This window comes from Leucopleurus acutus (assembly GCF_964270905.1).
Source record: "Leucopleurus acutus genome assembly, chromosome: 9".
Lineage (NCBI taxonomy): Eukaryota > Metazoa > Chordata > Mammalia > Artiodactyla > Delphinidae > Leucopleurus > Leucopleurus acutus.
In genome coordinates this window covers 4,011,135-4,029,630 of record NC_139144.1, presented here as the reverse complement: position 1 = coordinate 4,029,630, position 18,496 = coordinate 4,011,135, and the positions used below count along the sequence as shown (strand labels likewise).

Genomic DNA, 18,496 nt, shown 5'->3' with positions numbered 1-18,496 from the left:
GCAAATAATCTACACGTGTGATGGGCATGGCTACCCAAATTCACGGAACAGCAATTTATGAGTGTCTAATTCACAGTATGTGGGACTGATCAAGTAGAGAAATAAATTACTGAAACTATGAGTTTTTCATCTACCTACATCGCCCTCCCATCAAAAGACAGCCTCAGCGGTGGGAGAGAGAGATGCTCCACATCCTGAGTTGGAACCCAAAATGCCTTTTCTGTACACATCAGCGTAGAAACTGTGATTTGGTAAAAAGTAAAATGCTCATATTAATGTTGTCGTTTGTATACACAATGGTTAATACCACTTACACTGCCATTTGATACTGAACTGAAAATCTAGTCACCTTTCTTGTCTTATTCCGTGATTTCATAAGAATATATTGCCCCTCGAACTTACAAAGGAATATTTGAAATCACCCATTTATCACGTTGAGTTTTTTAAGCAAACTGTATCAAAATAAAGAGCAAAGGAAAAGAAAGACCTTAGTAACAGCAATGAAATGCCTTTTATTATCTGTTAACAATTGAGTTTGACCCATTTTTTTGCAAACAACTTCCTGCTTGCTGATTTCTCTCCAGGTGAGTGACGCTACTTATAACAGGAGGGAAAGCCTCCCACTCACCTTAGCCTAGAATCTCAAGATTCCTGACCCTTCTCTTCTGTGTGTGACCCGTCCCCTGGGGCGGGGATTGTCCCCCTCGAGTCTGTCTTCCTCCCCCTTTAGTTCATGACCAGGATCCACGTCATATCTGAGCTCTGATGGGGACGAGGGAAGCCCTGTTCTGCCTCCTCCAATTTCAATGTTCTCCTCAAGCTAAAGCCAGTGACTCATTCTGCTAGCTGCTACTTAAAGGCTAAATACACTAATACAGATTAGTGTCAATAATAGATCTATAAAAGTCACCAGAATAAGTTGTTTCACTGGATGCATAATGAATGTTTACAGAGCTCACTGCTTCTGTACAAACGTGAGGCACAACAGCAGCAAACAAGATGAGCCGTTGCTGCAGAGCTGACCGAGTCCCGGCGCGTCCAGGCACCAGGAAGGGAGCCCGTCCCGATGGAACAGGCCTCAGTCCCGGACTCGCCAGACACCGACCAGCAGCCCATCCTCCAGAACTGGGCCTTTCCCAGGCTGTTTCCTCAGCCCCTGAGTCGATCCAGCCCCAGGAGTAGAGAGGAACGGCATCCACATGGACAGCAGGGGTCAGGAGAGACCTGTGTGGTCAGAGCCAAGAAAGAAAGCAGGAAAGAAATGTATGGAAATCCGGGGCAGAGGAGGGTGCAGACTATGAAATTCATTCCCACAGGCAGCTCAGGGGAGGCTGAGCAAGACGGAAGATGAGTTAAAGCAGACACGACCCCAGCAGGCCTCACGGGGAGGAGCATGGAAGGACAAGAGCGGGGTGTCAGCAGAGCTGGTTTCCACTGGACCTCGACGCCTGCTGGGATGACACCCAAAAGGGGCCTCCCGATGCAAACGGCCTGCTGGAGGGGTTCCCTGAGACAGGTACTTCCTCACCAGGAGTGATGGTCCTCGACTAGGAGTCCAGTCTCTTGGAGACCTCTGCTCCAACACCCTGAAAGCAGCAAATCTAAACATGCCCCGGGGCTCAGAGGGCAGAATCGCCCGGACAATCCAGACCTGTTGTGGCCTGACAGTGTGGTCTGCACGGGGGCCAATCCCACACCGGAGCAGCTGACCCCAAAGAGAGGAATGTCTGACCCCTGCGCCCCTGACGCCAGCACAGGACACGCTCCACACACACAGCCACTCTTCCAACCATGGATTGGCAATTCACCCGCAAACAGGGATGCGCTGTGAACGCGCGGCTCAGCCTACCCTCCACTCACAAAGCGGGTGCACCAATTGCTCATCTTGTGCCCACTGCTGCCAGCCTGGCTCTGGGCTTATCAAGGCACAGGGGTTTCTGCGAAGCAGAGTCAGTGTCTCTTTCTGGAGGTAAAGACAGTGGATACCAGCACATCTGCGCTGAGCTCCAGCTGGAAAAGCAACGGTAGTCTAGGCGTTAGTCCCAGAGCCTGTGGGAGGTCACTAACCTGAGCCTTGGAGACAAAGGCCAACAGCCAGGGCGTGACGGTCATCAGCATGGTGCAGAGGCCGAGGAGGAAGTTCAGGGAGATGTAGGAGATGAAAGCCACGTCCGAACTGAAGAAGATTCAGGAGATGAAATACATCCACGGAACAGTCGCGCATCTGAAATGTCAAGTGAAAAGTCGTGTTCCTTGTCCTGTAACACTTACTTCTATACAGACTGATTTAAAGATGAGATTTTGCTGGCCTGGTTATTTTTCCTCCCTCAGTGAACAGGAGCAATTTTTACTTAATAAATCCGGCAGTTGTTTTCTAAAGACAAAGCACATTTTCCGTAATATATGGGCAGAGCCCTGGGCAGGGTCCAACCCGGGCTAGGACGTGCGACCTGGAGAAAGCCCCAGTGTCCCCTCCCGCACAGGTCAGGCCTGGCCTCCCTTTCTGCTCACACCTTCTCAGCAGAGCAGGGATACACCTGTTTTTCAGAGAAGATTAAATCACTAAAGCTACCAAGGGTGGGAAGCTCTATATTAAAAGAGGACATAACATAGAACTGGAAAGCTTCCTTTCTGGGGTTCCCCGTGCGTAGGCTCCATGCCGTATGCCTCCAGGGTGTTCCCTGATCCTACAGCCCTGAAGGCGGGTGCCACAGCCCCATTTCACAGATAGGACACGGGGTGGACGCGGCTAAGATACCTGACCACGGACCCACGGCTGAGAAGCAGGAGCTGAAAGCGGAGTGATTTGTGTGTGAGCCCGAAGCCGGGGCGTGAGGGCTGGACCCGCGAAGCGGCCCCCGGAAGTTTCAGATGACGTCACGCTCTAAGAAGACACCCAAAATTGTCCTCTAAAGAAAACACCTCTTCCTTCTTCCTTCTCCAGAGCACAGAGCCAGGGCTCATTCGCGGCCGACTCACCTCAGGCTCCTCTGTGACCCCCACCCTGCTCCGCCCCAGGGAAGGAAGCCGCAAGTACCGGCAGAAGAGTCACTTACTTCACTGTCTTTATTTTTATTCTTTCATGCAGCATTCTTCCCATTTCCATGGAAAGGAACAGTCAACAAAATTTATCAATTGAAAATATATTAGGTCGTTATAAGAACCATGATGATATATGTACACATTTATGAATACGGTCTGCCTTATTGACAGAATGTATGAAACAGCTGAAGTCACTGACTTTAAGTCACGACCTTTCTCTGAAGACCCTGCGTGCTCCCATGTGCTCTCTGCACACTCAGTGCAAACCTGTCACCATTTTCTCAGGCTGATTTAGTGGTTTCACTTGAAATACCTTGGTAGCTTCTAAATGCCTGAGGTTTCCTTAATACGTTAACTAGCTCTGAAAAGCATGAGACTTCAAAATGACGCTAGGCCCTCAAGATAGCTTTTGATTTGAGTATAGTTCCTTTTCCACATGAAATCTATGGTATTCGTCCCTGGGTCAAAAGATACACCCTCGTATCTTTTACCTCGTATCTTTTACCCTCGTATTTCAGAAAATAGCATATATATATATATATATATATATATATATATGTAATAGTATACATAAAATCATACAGTTGTCAACAGCAGTCTGCTTCATAATTCAGGCGTGAAGAAAACGGTTCTCGAGCATACAAGGTAGAGAGTTGCATTAAATGCAACTGCTCTTAAATATCAATGCTTGGTTCAAATAAACATATTGGTGGCTCCAGTCGTCCTGCTTTTTTCTTTTCAAGGAAAGAATTAAATTGGCTTAAAGTGCATAATTTATTTTTTGGTAAAACATACGGTAGCTTCAAGCAACCGCCGTTCTTTTACTAAAGTATGATATCATTTTAACGATTAACCCTGGAGGGTGGCAGCCCGCTCATAACTACTCTACCGTTTATGGGGTTTTCCTCCCTCTGAAACCGGTCCCACCTCCACATTGCAGGATTTTCCAGACATGGACCAGGATTCTGTGACCTCGTCTTCATAATCCTTTAGTACTAAATGTTCACCAAGTATGCGGTTAAGGTTTCCATTTTCTATATAAGCCAGATTCTCTTTTCTGTCTGAGATTTTCAGGTGTTATTTTTTTCTCTTTTGATGTGAATTCTCCTCCCTTTCCAGCTTGAATATCAAATTTTCCTCCACAGAGAGAAAGAAAAAAAAGAAAAGATAAAGGAAAATTGTAACTGGGCACTTGGTCCTATTATGTCTTGTGAGAGTCTATTCATTTACACATTCCCCAATTTTTCCAGATTCCAGACAAACAGCCCCATTTAATGCCTGACCATGTTCTTGGTCTCAGCTTATTCTGGGATGCAGCCTTTCTGCGATGGTTCTGGGCTCCTCGTGGGGACAGGATTGCGAGCTGGCACTCTCGTCCACTGGGGCCCCAAGGGCCCCTCCTCTTGCTGGGGGGTCACCGTGTCAGGTTGTGTGCAGGCCTGGCCTCCAGTGGGGGAAGGACCACCCTTTAAACCTAAACTAGCCCCTGGGGGGTCACCCTGAGAGTCCGGTTGGCAGCCCCCTTGCTCTCGTCCACTGGAACCGGCCTGGGGCACCTTTCCAGGTCCTCTGGGCCCCTCTCACCTAAGACCCCTCCACCTGAGGTGGCCACCATGTTGGGCCATGAATGTAACTCGAGAGACCTGTGAGTCCCCTGAACTTGTTTGAAAAGTGCTGTAATCATGAATGTGGACAGAATTCTAGCTTAATTCAGATTCTTAAAGGAAGCAAAGCAAACAAGCAAAACAAGGTTAAGGAAAATTCCTAAAAACACGTTTTTTGTAACAGCGTCTCACCATGTGACTTTGTCTGAGTTTCACCTTAATTTTTGAAATCTGCTCTCTAAAGTTCAAAAATAATTTACAGCAAAACATATTTTGCTCACACTCTAAGGAAACATGACCACACTATGCATTCAACGGATCAACAAACTGAAATCAAATCATTTCTTTAGAACCAGGAGCCCACGTATGTAGATTGTTACATCCAGCTGAGTATAGAAAGCATGTCTCTGCTATAGGCATGCTTTAGAGCTTACAACATAATATCCTCTAAATATTAAATAATTCTTATAGTAACAATAACAACTAAAAGTAATTTAATGGGAACCCTTGACGGCCACTGTAGGGGAGGTTTATCTGAATGACCTAAAATCCTTTTCACAGCAACAGAATTGTATTCTACACGGAAGAAAGTGAGGCTTAGAGAGAGAAATGAACACTTCCAAGGTCACAGAGTTAGTGGCAATGTCCGTATTCCTAAAAAGGTTTCTCTGTCTCTCTCTTTGCGCCCCATCTATCCATCCACCCATCCATGTATCTATTTATCCAATAATGATATAATTTGTCCCTAATTAGATGCTTTGAATAAGTCTGGATCACTGATACAACTGTCATCTATGTAAAAATCATTTTACTTGTAATCTTTGGCTTAGAAAAAAGCAGAATGCTCTGTTTAAAATATATATATTAGCCTTAAATTAAAATAAATCAGCACTTTCATTATTTTCCCTACTATTAGCAAGTATCTCTCACATACCTAGCCTAGATCTATAGCCAAATATGCATGACCTGTAAAAGAGGATGACATGCATTCCTGATACCCGGCAGGTATGATCTGGGGACTGCTAGCAACGATCCTTATTAGTGTGTTCAAACGAGAAATTTGTAAAATGACTTTTCTGGCTTTGCTACTTTTCCTGTGAGAAAAGAAAAAGTGATAGAAGTTACACAAAACATTTCCAAACTACTAATGTCAGGAGAGAGAAAACTACAGCAGACATAGAGCTTCACGGGCTCCCTGAGGACAGTTTTAGAGCTGAATGAGTAACGGACACTGAGCTGGAACCGAAGCCGCTGCCATCACCCACCCCCCGAGCAGGGGCCCCGGACGTCCTGCTCAGGCTGGTCGGAAGAAGCAGCATAATTGCTTGGAAAGAGAGAAAACCATGAAGCCGACAGCAGGCTCAAAGCCGCCCCAGGGGGTTCTGTCCTTCAGAAAACACACCATAATTCTGCAGCTGCGCTTCTCATCACATACCCAAAAGGTGCCAGCAGGAGGGCCGTGGCTGCCAGGTTCTCCCGGAAAGTGAAAGCCGTTAACTGGAAGGCAAGGAGCACAGCGACACACAGGCAGACAGAAACCAAGTAAAAGAGCTGAGAAAATCAAGGGAAGAGGGCCTGTTACGTCAGGGGCTTGTATACCACCATCTCCTGACCCTCCGGCTCTCAGGTCAGCTCCAGCTTAGGTCTGTGTCCTGTGTGGCCCGGCACACGGTCTGCAGCAGCAGACTCGGGCCTGGAGAGTCCCCTTCCAGATCCATGTTAAACGAGGTCCTTAAGATGGGCTTGGATCCCACAGGGCTGCTGTCCTCGTGAAAAGAGGAGGTGAGAACACAGGGTGAGGACACAGAGAGGGCGGCTGTCCACGTGCCCAGGACAGAGGCCTCAGGGGGCACCAGCCCTGCCACACCTGGATGCAGGCCTTCAGTCTCCAGAAGGCGATTAGATAAATGTCTGTGCTCTGTGCCTCTCCGCAAGCCGGGGGGCCACTAACACGTCGCCCACACCCACCTCCCACGGGGAAGGGGCAGGAATCCAGCCCCCTCCCAGGACACACGGCTTCTTCCCACACTCAGAACCAAGGGCAGACCCCCCGCCCGGCAGCCAGCACCTCCCACCGCGGGTTGACAAACCCTGGCCTCCCCTGGGGGCTTGCTCGCCAGCCCCCCTTCTCTGGCTGCAGGGCCCCTCCCCAGCTTTGCTCTGAAGTCACCCTCGATCCCATGACCCTCTTCCATTCTCTTGATAAACCTAGTCACGAGCCAATTGCACCTTGTGTATTTATTTATTTTTACTTGGTTATTTGTTTTCTGCTCCCACTCATAAGGACACAGGTTCCTCAAGACGGAGACCCTCTCTGCTTTGTTCATGGCTTTGTCCCCAAGACCTCAGACACACGTCCAGGAAACCGCCCTGCTTCTGTGGATCACGTGGGGCGGCCACACACCCCCCCACACACAGGTCTGTGCACACACATGTCCCCCGGGTGCAGGGACACAGAGGGACATGGCCCCGAGTCTTACCATGTCACACAGGAAGATCATGAGCCAGTAGGTCCTGTAGCCAAGGCCGCTCATGTGCTGCAGCCTTGTGGCCCCAGTCACCCTGTCCCGCACACGGAGCTGCTGGTGGACGCGAACAGGATGGAGAATCCAAGCATGATGCCCAGGGTGATGCCGCACTGGCGGAAGCTCTCCAGGCTGCAGGCAGAGCAGAACGGCCATCAGAGGCTGGCGGGGACCTGTCAGTGATGAGGGTCCCAACGGCCGGAACCATTAATTAGATGCAAACTATTATATACAGGATGGATAAACAACAGGGTCCTACTGTAGAGCACAGGGAACTACATTCAATATCCTGTGATAAACCAAAATGGAAAAGAATATGAAAAAGAATATGTATATGTGTAACTTAGTCACTTTGCTGTACAGCAGAAATTAACACAACATTGTAAATCAACTATACTTCAATAAAGTCTAAAAAAAGAATCTTTCATTCACTTTGAAAAAATGTTGAACAAAATAGATCAGGCATCCTTTCTCTACTGACTTATAAGAAGGTTTCACGATGTCAAGAAAATTAGCTGCAGTCAGATGTGTAGCAAATATTTTTCTGTTTCTCCCTTCACTTCTTAAAGTTTATTTTTCAACATAGATTTAACTTCCATTTATAGATTTATATTTATATAAATTATATAACACATTCTTTACTTTCACTTTATAGGCTTTGCATAGAAAACTTTGTTAGCCAAAATTACAAAAATATTCAGACCTTTTCTTCCATTCTCTTAATGCTTTACCTTTAACTGTTTGTTCCATGTTGATTTTTTTAACATCTTTATTGGAGTATAATTGCTTTACAATGGTGTGTTAGTTTCTGCTTTATAGCAAAGTGAATCAGCTACACATATACATATATCCTCATATCCCCTCCCTCTTGCGTCTCCCTCCCATCCTCCCTATCCCAACCCTCTAGGTGGTCACAAACCACCAACCTGATCTCCCTGTGCTATGCGGCTGCTTCCCACTAGCTATCTATTTTACATTTGGTTTGCATTTTGCTAATGATTAGTGATGTTGAGCATTCTTTCATGTGTTTGTTGGCAGTCTGTATATCTTCTTTGGAGAAATGTCTATTTAGATCTTCTGCCCATTTTTGGATTGGGTTGCTTGTTTTTTTGATATTGAGTTGCATGAGCTTCTTGTAAATTTTGGAGATTAATCCTTCATCAGTTGCTTCATTTGCAAATATTTTATTCCATTCTGAGAGCTGTCTTTTTGTCTTGTTTACGGTTTCCTTTGCTGTGCAAAAGCCTGTAAGTTTCATTAGGTCCCATTTGTTTATTTTTGTTTTTATTTCCATTTTTCTAGGAGGTGGGTCCAAAAGGATGTTGCTGTGATGTATGTCATAGAGTGTTTTTCCTACGTTTTCCTCTAAGAGTTTTATAGTGTCTGGCCTTACATTTAGGTCTTTAATCCATTTTGAGCTTATTTTTGTGTATGGTGTTAGGGAGTGTTCTAATTTCATTCTTTTACATGTAGCTGTCCAGTTTTTCCAGCACCACTTACTGAAGAGGCTGCCTTTTCTCCATTGTAGATTCTTGCCTCCTTTATCAAAAATAAGGTGACCATATGTGTGTGGGTTTATCTCTGGGCTTTCTGTCCTGTTCCATTGATCTATATTTCTGTTTTTGTGCCAGTACCATATTGTCTTGATTACTGTAGCTTTGTAGTATAGTCTGAAGTCTGGGAGCCTGATTCCTCCAGTTCTGTTTTTCTTTCTCAATATTGCTTTGGCTGTGTGGGGTCTTTTGTGTTTCCACACAAATTGTGAAATTTTTGGTTCTAGTTCTGTGAAAAATGCCATTGGTAGTTTGATAGGGATTGCATTGAATCTGTAGATTGCTTTGGGTAGTATAGTCATTTTCACAATGTTGATTCTTCCAATCCAAGAACATGGTATATCTCTCCCATGTGGATTTTATTTTAGGTAAAAATTTTATTTGAGGGCTGCCCTGGTGGCACAGTGGTTGAGAGTCTGCCTGCAGATGCAGCGGACACGGGTTCCTGCCCCAGTCCGGGAATATCCCACATGCTGCTGAGCGGCTGGGGCCGTGAGCCATGGCCACTGAGCCTGTGCTTCCGGAGCCTGTGCTCTGCAGTGGGAGAGGCCACAACAGTGAGAGGCCCGCGTACCGCAAAAGAAAAAAAAATTTATTTGAGGTAAAAATGCAGATTTACTCATTTATTTTTCAAATGCCTAGTGAGCTCTGTCAACATTGTAATAATAAATGTATATCCTCAAAAAAAAAAAGTACTTAGGACCAGCCAGCGTATTGGCTAAGGGTGTGGATTCTCTCATTAAATCCCCTCAATGACCTTTTGAGGCCTGGGTTACACTCCCAGGGGCCTAGAGGACACACAGAGGAGAGCGAAGGTGAGAGGCAGGTCCCCGTCTGCCCACCTGGAGCCCAGTCTTGACACTGAACCTGCCTCCTAGGCAAAATGAAAGGCTCCTGCCTAGTGGCCTCCACGCTGAGCGTGGCCTCTGCCCTCTTAGGGCCACCTTGCTGGGCAACAGCTCTTGCAGGCGGGGTGGTGTTTTGCTCCACACGTGGCAGCCCCACCTCTGAATCTAGTCTTTCAAAACACCAGAATATTCTCTAGTAGATGGAGGTGCTTGGCGATGACATGCACTATACTTTCTGTGTCACTTTTAACTGGAGCACCACCAACACCTCTGGTCCATCACTGCCTCCCCTTTGGGGATGGTCAGGGCACAGCTGCCTCTGGTAATGCATGGATGCAATGGCTCAGCTCAAAACCTCCATCACATCTTACTTCATAACCAGGGTCAATGGACGGTCAGGGCACAGCTGCCTCTGGTAATGCACGGATGCAACTGCTCAGCTCAAACCCTCCATCACATCTTACTTCATAACCAAAGTTGATGCACCCATACTTAGAATCCCGACAGGTGTCAGCTAAAGGAAGGACCCCAAGAGTCTGTATATGAATATGAGGACCACCTGCTGCATTCGGGATGAGAGGGGAGATCACCCATCAGCCAGATCTGTGTTCTCCCCCTCTTTCAGGTAGGTCGCAGAAAGTACATAAAAAATACTTCTACTTATCAATTTTTAGCTAAAAGTTTGTCCACCTTATGGCAGGGAAGGGAGATGGGGAAAAGGAGGAGACACTTAGGTCTGCACATAAAGGACACTAGCCTCATCAGCACCATCTCCATCTGGACGGTGAGGACAGACTTACAGGAGAAACTGTCAGGAGGCATCACTATGCTTACCTCTGTAAATGCCACGTTTAAAACTTTAACTTGAAAAAGATGTTGGGTCCTATGAGCTTTGGCAAATCAGCCCCTTAGAACAATTGCTACTTAGAAATAAGCTGCATGACATGCTTATCCATTTTTGTTTTGTTTTGTTTTTGTTTTTGTTTTTACGTTTTGGCTGCGTTGGGTCTTTGTTGCTGTGCGCGGGCTTTCTCTAGTTGTGGCGAGCGGGGGCTACTCTTTGTTGCGGTGCGTGGGCTTCTCACTGCGGTGGTTTCTCTTGTTGCAGAGCCCAGGCTCTAGGTGGGTGGGCTTCAGTAGTTGTGGCACATGGGCTCAGTAGTTGTGACTCACAGGCTCTAGAGCACAGGCTCAGTAGTTGTGGCGCATGGGATTAGTTGCTCCGCAGCATGTGGGATCTTCCCAGACCAAGGCTCGAACCCATGTTCCCTGCACTGGCAGGCAGACTCCTAACCACTGCGCCACCAGGGAAGCCCTGCTCATCCATTTTAGACTCAGTCAATGCACTTTCTCCTTTAACCATCCCTGTCCTCACACTTTGCACAGAAATGCCCAAGCCTTGTTCCACTAGGTGCACCTGCCAACCTCACTCAGTGCAGAAGCAGAAAAGGGATGAGAATCACCCCTAACAACCCAGAGATGTTGATCCACATTCAGCACCCCCACCAAGTGTTCCTTTAACTCACAACTTGTCCTCGTTCAGCAAGGCTCCTCCATATGGGTGGCTGTAGAGCGTGATTCCTATGAAAGACAAGTTGAAAGTGAGCCTGCAAACCTCTGCCTGCTGTCCAGGGACAGCCCCCCTCCCAGACACCCGGGGCACTGTGCCCAGTGTCACCTGCCCGCCTGGCCCGGTCCCTCCCCCCCCCCAAATGGAAGGTCCCATCCAGCAGTTCAGCCACTCTGTGCTGGGACCTCTGTAGTCGCTGCTCCCGGAAATCACCCGCATGTACTGAACACACCTGTGCTACGTCACAGGCACTGTGCTAACATGTCACCACACTGTACCGTCCAGTCCCTGTGGCTTAAGTGATGTATCATCCATAATGTACTCTGCAGAAACAGACTCAGGAAGGCCAAACAACAAACGCCAATGGGATTATTTGATGGAAACCAGGGCAATACTCAAAAATTCACCTCTAGAACAAGCCAGGTGTAGACAGAAAACTGAAGCACTTCATGGGTCTGGTTTTGTTTTAGGAGTTTTGTTTTGCTTTTTGGGGCTTCTGCGTTAGCGTAATGATAGCAGGCAATACGGAGAAGTTGCCATCAACTTACCAATTAAAACGGTTTCATCGTGAAGGCCGCTCATGACACCCACACGTGCTCTCAGTGCCCACAAACTCCAGCCATGCTGTATTGAGAAGAACTCCAGGGCTTCAGGCATTTCGTCTTATTGTCAACGATAAGACCAATCACGTTTCCTGCTCTGATTGGCCGTTGCAGGTGCGTGGAAGCCATCCCAGCATCCCTGCCCCACCTCACATGCCTCCCCTACGCTTCTCCTCCTCCTGTGGCTCGAATTTGGCCTGTCGCATTCTGCACTCTCTTACGAGGGCACATCAAATCTTTACAGAAACACACGGGGTAGAAGTGAAGATAAATAAATGAAAGGCCTGGCGGCGGAACGGTCTTCAGAACTCGGGGTCCCACCAGTTCTGCCACCGGGCATCCTGACCCCCCTCCACCCATCCCCCTTCCCGCTCCAGCCACACCAGCCCTTTTCTCCTCCATCCTGGGCTCAGCCACGCACCACAGCAAGTTCTTTCACAGCAAAAAGAACAGTGGGAGCTATGGTGCAGCAAATCGCCCCCCGCACAGTTTCCAGAACGATTTCTGGACTCTGAACTCATACCGTCTGAGTGCTCTGCTGCAGGCTCCCAGGGTGTGTGCCGAATGCCCACAGTGGGTTTCCCACCTCCGACACTTGAAGTACACGTTTGCCACGAGCTGAATTGCCCTTCTGGACCACTGACACCACCTTTATGTCTTTCTTTCCCTGAACGAGCCTCCACTCCCTCCTTAGGTATCCTCAAGCTCCCGTTCCTTCCAGCTTCCAGTCATGGGACAAGCGGCCCAGCACGCACCAGCCCTGTCAGGAGGCAGCCCCATAGCTAAGGGACTGAGGACCACGTTTATAATGTGCAGATGCTGCCGAGCCCAGCAAGGGCCCCACGGCACGCCAGAGCCTGAGGGGGCGAGTTTGCAGTGCTGTGCACTGCTTGGGGCTACGTGGATGAATGAGCGTGCTGCAGGTGAGAAAACACCCAGAGAGAGGCAGCTAGCTGAGGGACGGTTTGGAAATTATAGTATTTTGGGAACATGAGAGAATATTGGACTTGCCTAATCTGAAAATACCCCTGGGGCAAGAGGGAGCTGGAAAATGCCTTCAGGTAGCTACAGGATTGTCATGAGCACAGATGACGGACTTGATCTGTAACGTTCTGGAGGAAGAAGACAGTCCAGGGAGATAGATTCAAAAGATATAAAAAATTTTAAAAGCATGTGGTCTAGAGGGTTGAAACTCTGGGCCAACCTGACCTCTGAGGGGAGAGGGTGAGTCTTAAGCGCCTCTGTTTGTCTGGCCCTCCCGACTTGCATCCTTTACAATAACACTGTGGCTGTAGGTCCATTGCTTCCCTGAGTTCTGTGAGCTTCTAGTGAATTCTGTAAGGAGGTGGAGTCCTGCAAACCCTCAAGGCTGCAGTGAGGCGGTCACAAGTGGGGCTGGCTCAGTACCCTTGAAGAGCGGCTGGTGTCAGAGGTGAGGCGGCCTTGTTGGGGACGGTGCCCTCTGACCTGTAGGGTCTGCATCAACTCCAGTGGTTGCAGCCTCACTGAGCTGTCCTTCATGCAGCCAGACGGCACACAGCACACTCCTTGGCTCCGCATCTAGAGGGCACAGAGGCAGGCATGGGGTCCCCCCCTGGGTTCCCTGCTCTGTCCCCACTCTCCTTGGGGCTTCTCCAGCTTCCCCTGCTGGCTGTGGATGTCCCCTACATCTGCCCCGCACACCGCAGGGTCTTATTTCCAGAACAATCTGTGTCAGCTGCCGACGTGTTCCTCCTTCAGCTTCTCTACAGCTGTTAGTGTCCCGCGTCCTCCCAGCCCCCAGGCTCAAGCACTGAGTCATCATCGTCCCCCCTCTCCCGCACCCCACAGATCCGACAAGTCCCTGCGCTGTGTCCAGTCCACATCCCCTCCACGTCGCAGCCCCTGAGCCCTCCTAACCCACATCGCCTGTCAGCTCTCCTCCCCTGGCATCACCACCCTCCCTCCAGCCCTAGAGAATTTCCAGTAAGAAAAAGAAAATGTAGCGTCCGTATTCTTTATCTGGACGTGGATGCTCTTGTCACTCTGCTGTCCCACTGCTCCCACCTGAAGAACTCTACTGCTGTCATGTTCCCGCATGCCAACCCCAGGTGTATCTCACCTTTGCCGTGTTCACCACCCCGAGCCCTCTGTACCTCTGCTCCGTCTGCCCCGGGACAGGGTTTGTTTCTGACCACCTTCCTGCAGAGTGACCCAGAGGCATAGAGGGAACAGAGGCGGATGCGGTTCTCAACATCCTTGTGAGCAGAGGACAGGCTGGTACCCAAAGGAAATGTAGGTCAACCTGTGGTCACGTGATGTGTGTTGGTCAGGACATTCGGCTATTAGTCTAAATTCTTACAGAGCAGCATTATCACAGCCATGACAGAAGCAGCCTCTGGAACGCAGAGGTTTGTGAAAGTTTCCCAGGACTCAAGCCCTGGGCTGCAGGTGCTACAACCCACATCCCCGCCAGCGTGTCCTGTGCACTCCTAGTTCTGCAAGTCTGCATCTGCATCTGTGCAGGGAAGGAGGTGGCGGAGGGTGAACAGCCCTGCCTTGCTGGTTCTGCAGTGAGAAGCTGCAGGCCACTTTGTGGCGAGTTCAACAATGAAATTTTAAACAACTGTGGCTGGACCTTTATTTTCATCCAGCTGCATAAATACCTGTACTTACTTTAAACCATTAGAGTAACCATGGAAAGATTACGAATGTTCTCTAATATTTGCTTTCTGTGCCCTCTTTCCTCTGTTATGAATTTATGGCCCTTCATTTTCACCCACATCCTGGATTTTGTCATCCTTTTAGGGTTTTCTTCTGGGAGGCGTGGGTACCCCAGTCCCTTCCTCACTAATGAAGTGACTGAGTGCTCCTGGGGTTGGCAACGCCACCATGTGCCAGGCCATGTTCTGGACACTTTCAGTATCTCCTCATTCAGTGTCTGGTGGTAGATGATGTGATTCAGAGACCAGGACAGCGTGCACGGCCTGCAGATCCTCCAGGAAGGGGCCTCCCAGGGAGCGGCCCAGCCTGGACTCACCCCTGTTATCCAGAGGCTGAATAAGGAGCAGAGGAAGAGCAGGTGACCTGCTCCTGACACAGGCAGCAGCCAAGCATCCAGAGTCCCAGGGGAGGCTCGCTCACCAAATCACAGGACACGGAGAAACTTGCTCCTACACAGAGAACCGTGCGTCTACATGGAGAACCTTGCCTCTACTCAGAGAACCTTGTGTCTACAGGGAGAACCCTGCCTCTACACAGAGAACCTTGCGTCTACACAGAGAACCTTGCTCCTACACGGAGAACCTTGTGTCTACAAGGAGAACCTTACCTCTACTCGGAGAACCTTGTATCTACACGGATAACCCTGTGTCTACACAGAGAACCTTGCATCTACACAGAGAACCTTGTGTATACATAGAGAACCTTGCGTCTACATGGAGAACCTTGCCTCTACTCAGAGAACCTTGTGTCTACAGGGAGAACCTTACCTCTACTCGGAGAACCTTGTATCTACACGGATAACCCTGTGTCTACACAGAGAACCTTGTGTATACATAGAGAACCTTGTGTCTACAAGGAGAACTTTGCCTCTACTCAGAGAACCTTGCGTCTACACAGAGAAGCCTGCATCTACACGGAGAACCCTACGTCTACATGGAGAACTCTGCGGCTACACAGAGAACCTTGCTTCTACATGGAGAAGCTTGCCTCTACACGGAGAACCTTGCGTCTACACGGAGAACCTTGTGTCTGCACGGAGAACCTTGTGTCTATATGGGAGCTGCAGTGGGTGCCAACAACACGCCAATGAGAAGCAGGAAGCAGCCTGACCCACATGGTGCAGAGGCTGCCCTCCCTCCCCAGGGCCTCTGCTCAGAAATCTCTCAGGCCCCAGCTTTCCATTCAGCACTGGCTTTCAAGTCCCATCGTTTGCATATTTTACAGAGTAAATATTTTAATCTAATCTCCTGAAGACTTGCATGCCTGGAGTCCTCTCCAGGGACGTGCAGGGAGTCCTACCAGTCCCAGATCTGGCATTTTCTTGGTGCTCAAGGCCACAGGGAGACTGAATCTCACATCCACCCGGAAATTAGAAATCCTCTTTAAAAGTAAGAGATGGAGAAAGAAAGGGCCTGAGACCACAGTGTTTGAGAGTGGAGACCATTACATCAGCAGGAAAATCCCTCCACAGGCTTTCAGAGACCCAACTCTCCTGCTGGGCATTTACCACCAGCTTTTCTAAGACAGCAGCTCCCCACTTTGGACCGCAAGACAAACGACATTCTGATTTTATTCTGATTTGGGGTGGAAATCTGGGCACCAGACATCAGTGGAGCTTCACCAATGGTAAAGAGCGATTGGACACTTCTTCCTTCCAAGGGCTGAGAATTCATTTGACACACACCTCATAGGACCCCAGGACCCAGGAGCCAGTGGGCAGGGTCCCCCAGCCCTGGGGGCACCTGGTCCACTCATAGGACCCCCATAAAGATGAAGGAAGGAATCGGGCAGCAGGATGGGGAAGGAGGTGGGGGCTCCCTGGGGAAGGATCTGCTCCTGCAGCTCTGGGGTTTCTGAATGCCGGCAGTCTTTTAATTCTGATTCTTCCATTTGGTTCTCACTACATCAGATGCTTTCAGAACCACAGATATTCTGAAGGTAGTAGTGGCTCTGCAGGATTAAACATTTCAAAATCAGGTTAACATTCCTCTACATCTGTGCTGAGATTTTGTTTGTATTTTGCAAAAGCGGGAAGGGACCTAGAGCTACTGCAATAGGGATGTGTGTGCCTGTTTTCTCAAAACAGAAGAGTCATGAGAGACCACAGGTGGAAGGTACCCCTCTCCCTGGGGTCCGTGTGCCCCAGGACCCGGGAAAGAGAGGTGGCAGGTGGCAGTGGACATGCCTGCCCAGGCCCACACTCCCACCACCTTCTCCCCCAACCCCTGATCCAGACAACAGTGAAGTGTTAGGAATCAGAGATCCTCCCACAGACTCCAGGAGAGAGACGGGGCCTGGGATCCATCTCACACACGAGGAACACTGCTGAGTGCAACTCCCCAGGGACAGAGAAAGTGCTGGGGGTAGGAAACTGCGGCAGAGGACGTTCTGGCAGCTTCTCTAAGGCCAAACACAGTACAGAGTGAGAGGCACAACTCTGACTCTCCGGAACCCAGTTTATGCATTTTCTGTCCCTACAGCCTGTGATTCCCTAGCTGTAGGGACACACTACTGCAACGGGCAATCTCTGTAACTGGGCTGTTTCCATCGCATTGTGTGTGGTCGGAGCTCCATTTAGGTAACAACTGCAATGTGATAGGATCTTGGGACTGATGACACCACAGAAAGGCCCAGAGCCCATCGGGGAAGGACCACAGTTCCAGCACCACAAGGGAGCAAAGGAAACCACTCAAGTTTCTCTTCAGTGTCACCTCCAACAGTTTTCAGAAACGACATTTCCAAATGTACATTCTGAAAACACTTGAATGATTTTTCTTTGTTTGATTACTCTTGTCATTTATATTCCAGCTTTTCTTTCTAAGAATTGGCCCACGGCAATGTATAAATGTATAAAAGTAGTGTTCTGATTTAGTATTCTCATTAGAGTATGTCTTCTATGGTTTCCAGATTCTGTATATTTGTCATTTGTAAAAATGCACATTTGTGCTTTTGTCCAATATTCATTATCATAGCAAAACACTTATCTTGTCTCCAATTCAAGTAGTCACTTTTAGGTTCACTCCTTCTATAAAATATATCTTTGCAAGTATTAATGCCCAGATGTCTGTAAACATCCACAACAAAAGAAAAGACTGGCTTTGGCATCAACACATGTGCAAAAGTTTGTGTTCTTTTAAATAATTCACTATGAGTCATTAGTGAGATAGGGAAGAGTTCAATTAATCTGACAGAGTATTGAGAGCAATGCATGCACTTTCCCGACTAGAAGGCATTTTGATGGCTTTCTCTCTCTCCCTCCTCTTAATCTCTCCTGGAAAAGAAGGTTTTGTTCTCAATATTAATGCTTCTTGAGTAGTAGATGCCAATGGTAACAAGGTTTTAAATAAAGAACAGGGAAAAGAGTAAAATTAAAATTAACCATAATCCAATCCCAAACCAACCAGAGTTAATCAGTATTTGCATTTTGACATTACTTATTTCAAAATGTCCGGGGTTTTCTCTACATGCACGTAATTATTATTGAATTATATTTCACATTATGTATCTTCTATTTCATGGATCATTCATGACCTTCAAATAATTTTTTCACTGCATGCATGCAAACATTTGCATAATCTATGCGCTTCATGAGAATTGATGTTCACCAATTCGTTCATTCATTCTCTGGATTTAATATTTTTGTGATCTTACTTTTGATGAGTTCCTCTGGGACTGTCTCTGGGCCCCATTTTTACTGGGGATACTGGCGGCATGTCTTCTGAGCTGCACCCTACAGGGGGCATCTCTGTGGTCTGTTCTCTCCATGAGCAAACGCCTTCACTAGGTAGGGAGTTTGGGGTGTGCGCCTTTTTCTTGCCATGTTCTGTAGGCAGCATTCCAGGGCCCGCTGCCTCTGGAGATTGTGGTTAAGGAGTCAGAGACCAGACTCTAGTCCCTCCACGTGGAGTAGTCCCAATCCACCCAGGTCCTCTCCCTTGTGACCCCAAACCCTGGACATTACAGTACACACAGGAAGGTTCTGACAGGTGGGAAGAAGGACCTCGGGACACGGGGAAGGACACCTCGGTGTGTCCCCTGGTTTCCTTACT

At 48.3% G+C, this 18,496-nt stretch overlaps 1 protein-coding gene across 1 annotated transcript in view; it reads right to left on the bottom strand.

Moving 5' to 3' along the window:
* The window catches only part of ABCA13 (ATP binding cassette subfamily A member 13), a gene marked incomplete at both ends in the record, with an annotated part of 307,539 nt that overhangs the window by 90,199 nt on the left and 198,844 nt on the right, over nucleotides 1–18,496 (bottom strand). The window contains 6 exon segments of the mRNA XM_082846245.1: nucleotides 2,068–2,187; nucleotides 2,191–2,224; nucleotides 6,082–6,197; nucleotides 7,127–7,221; nucleotides 7,224–7,303; nucleotides 11,099–11,153. Of these exon segments, the coding sequence (XP_082702371.1) occupies nucleotides 2,068–2,187; nucleotides 2,191–2,224; nucleotides 6,082–6,197; nucleotides 7,127–7,221; nucleotides 7,224–7,303; nucleotides 11,099–11,153 (500 nt within the window).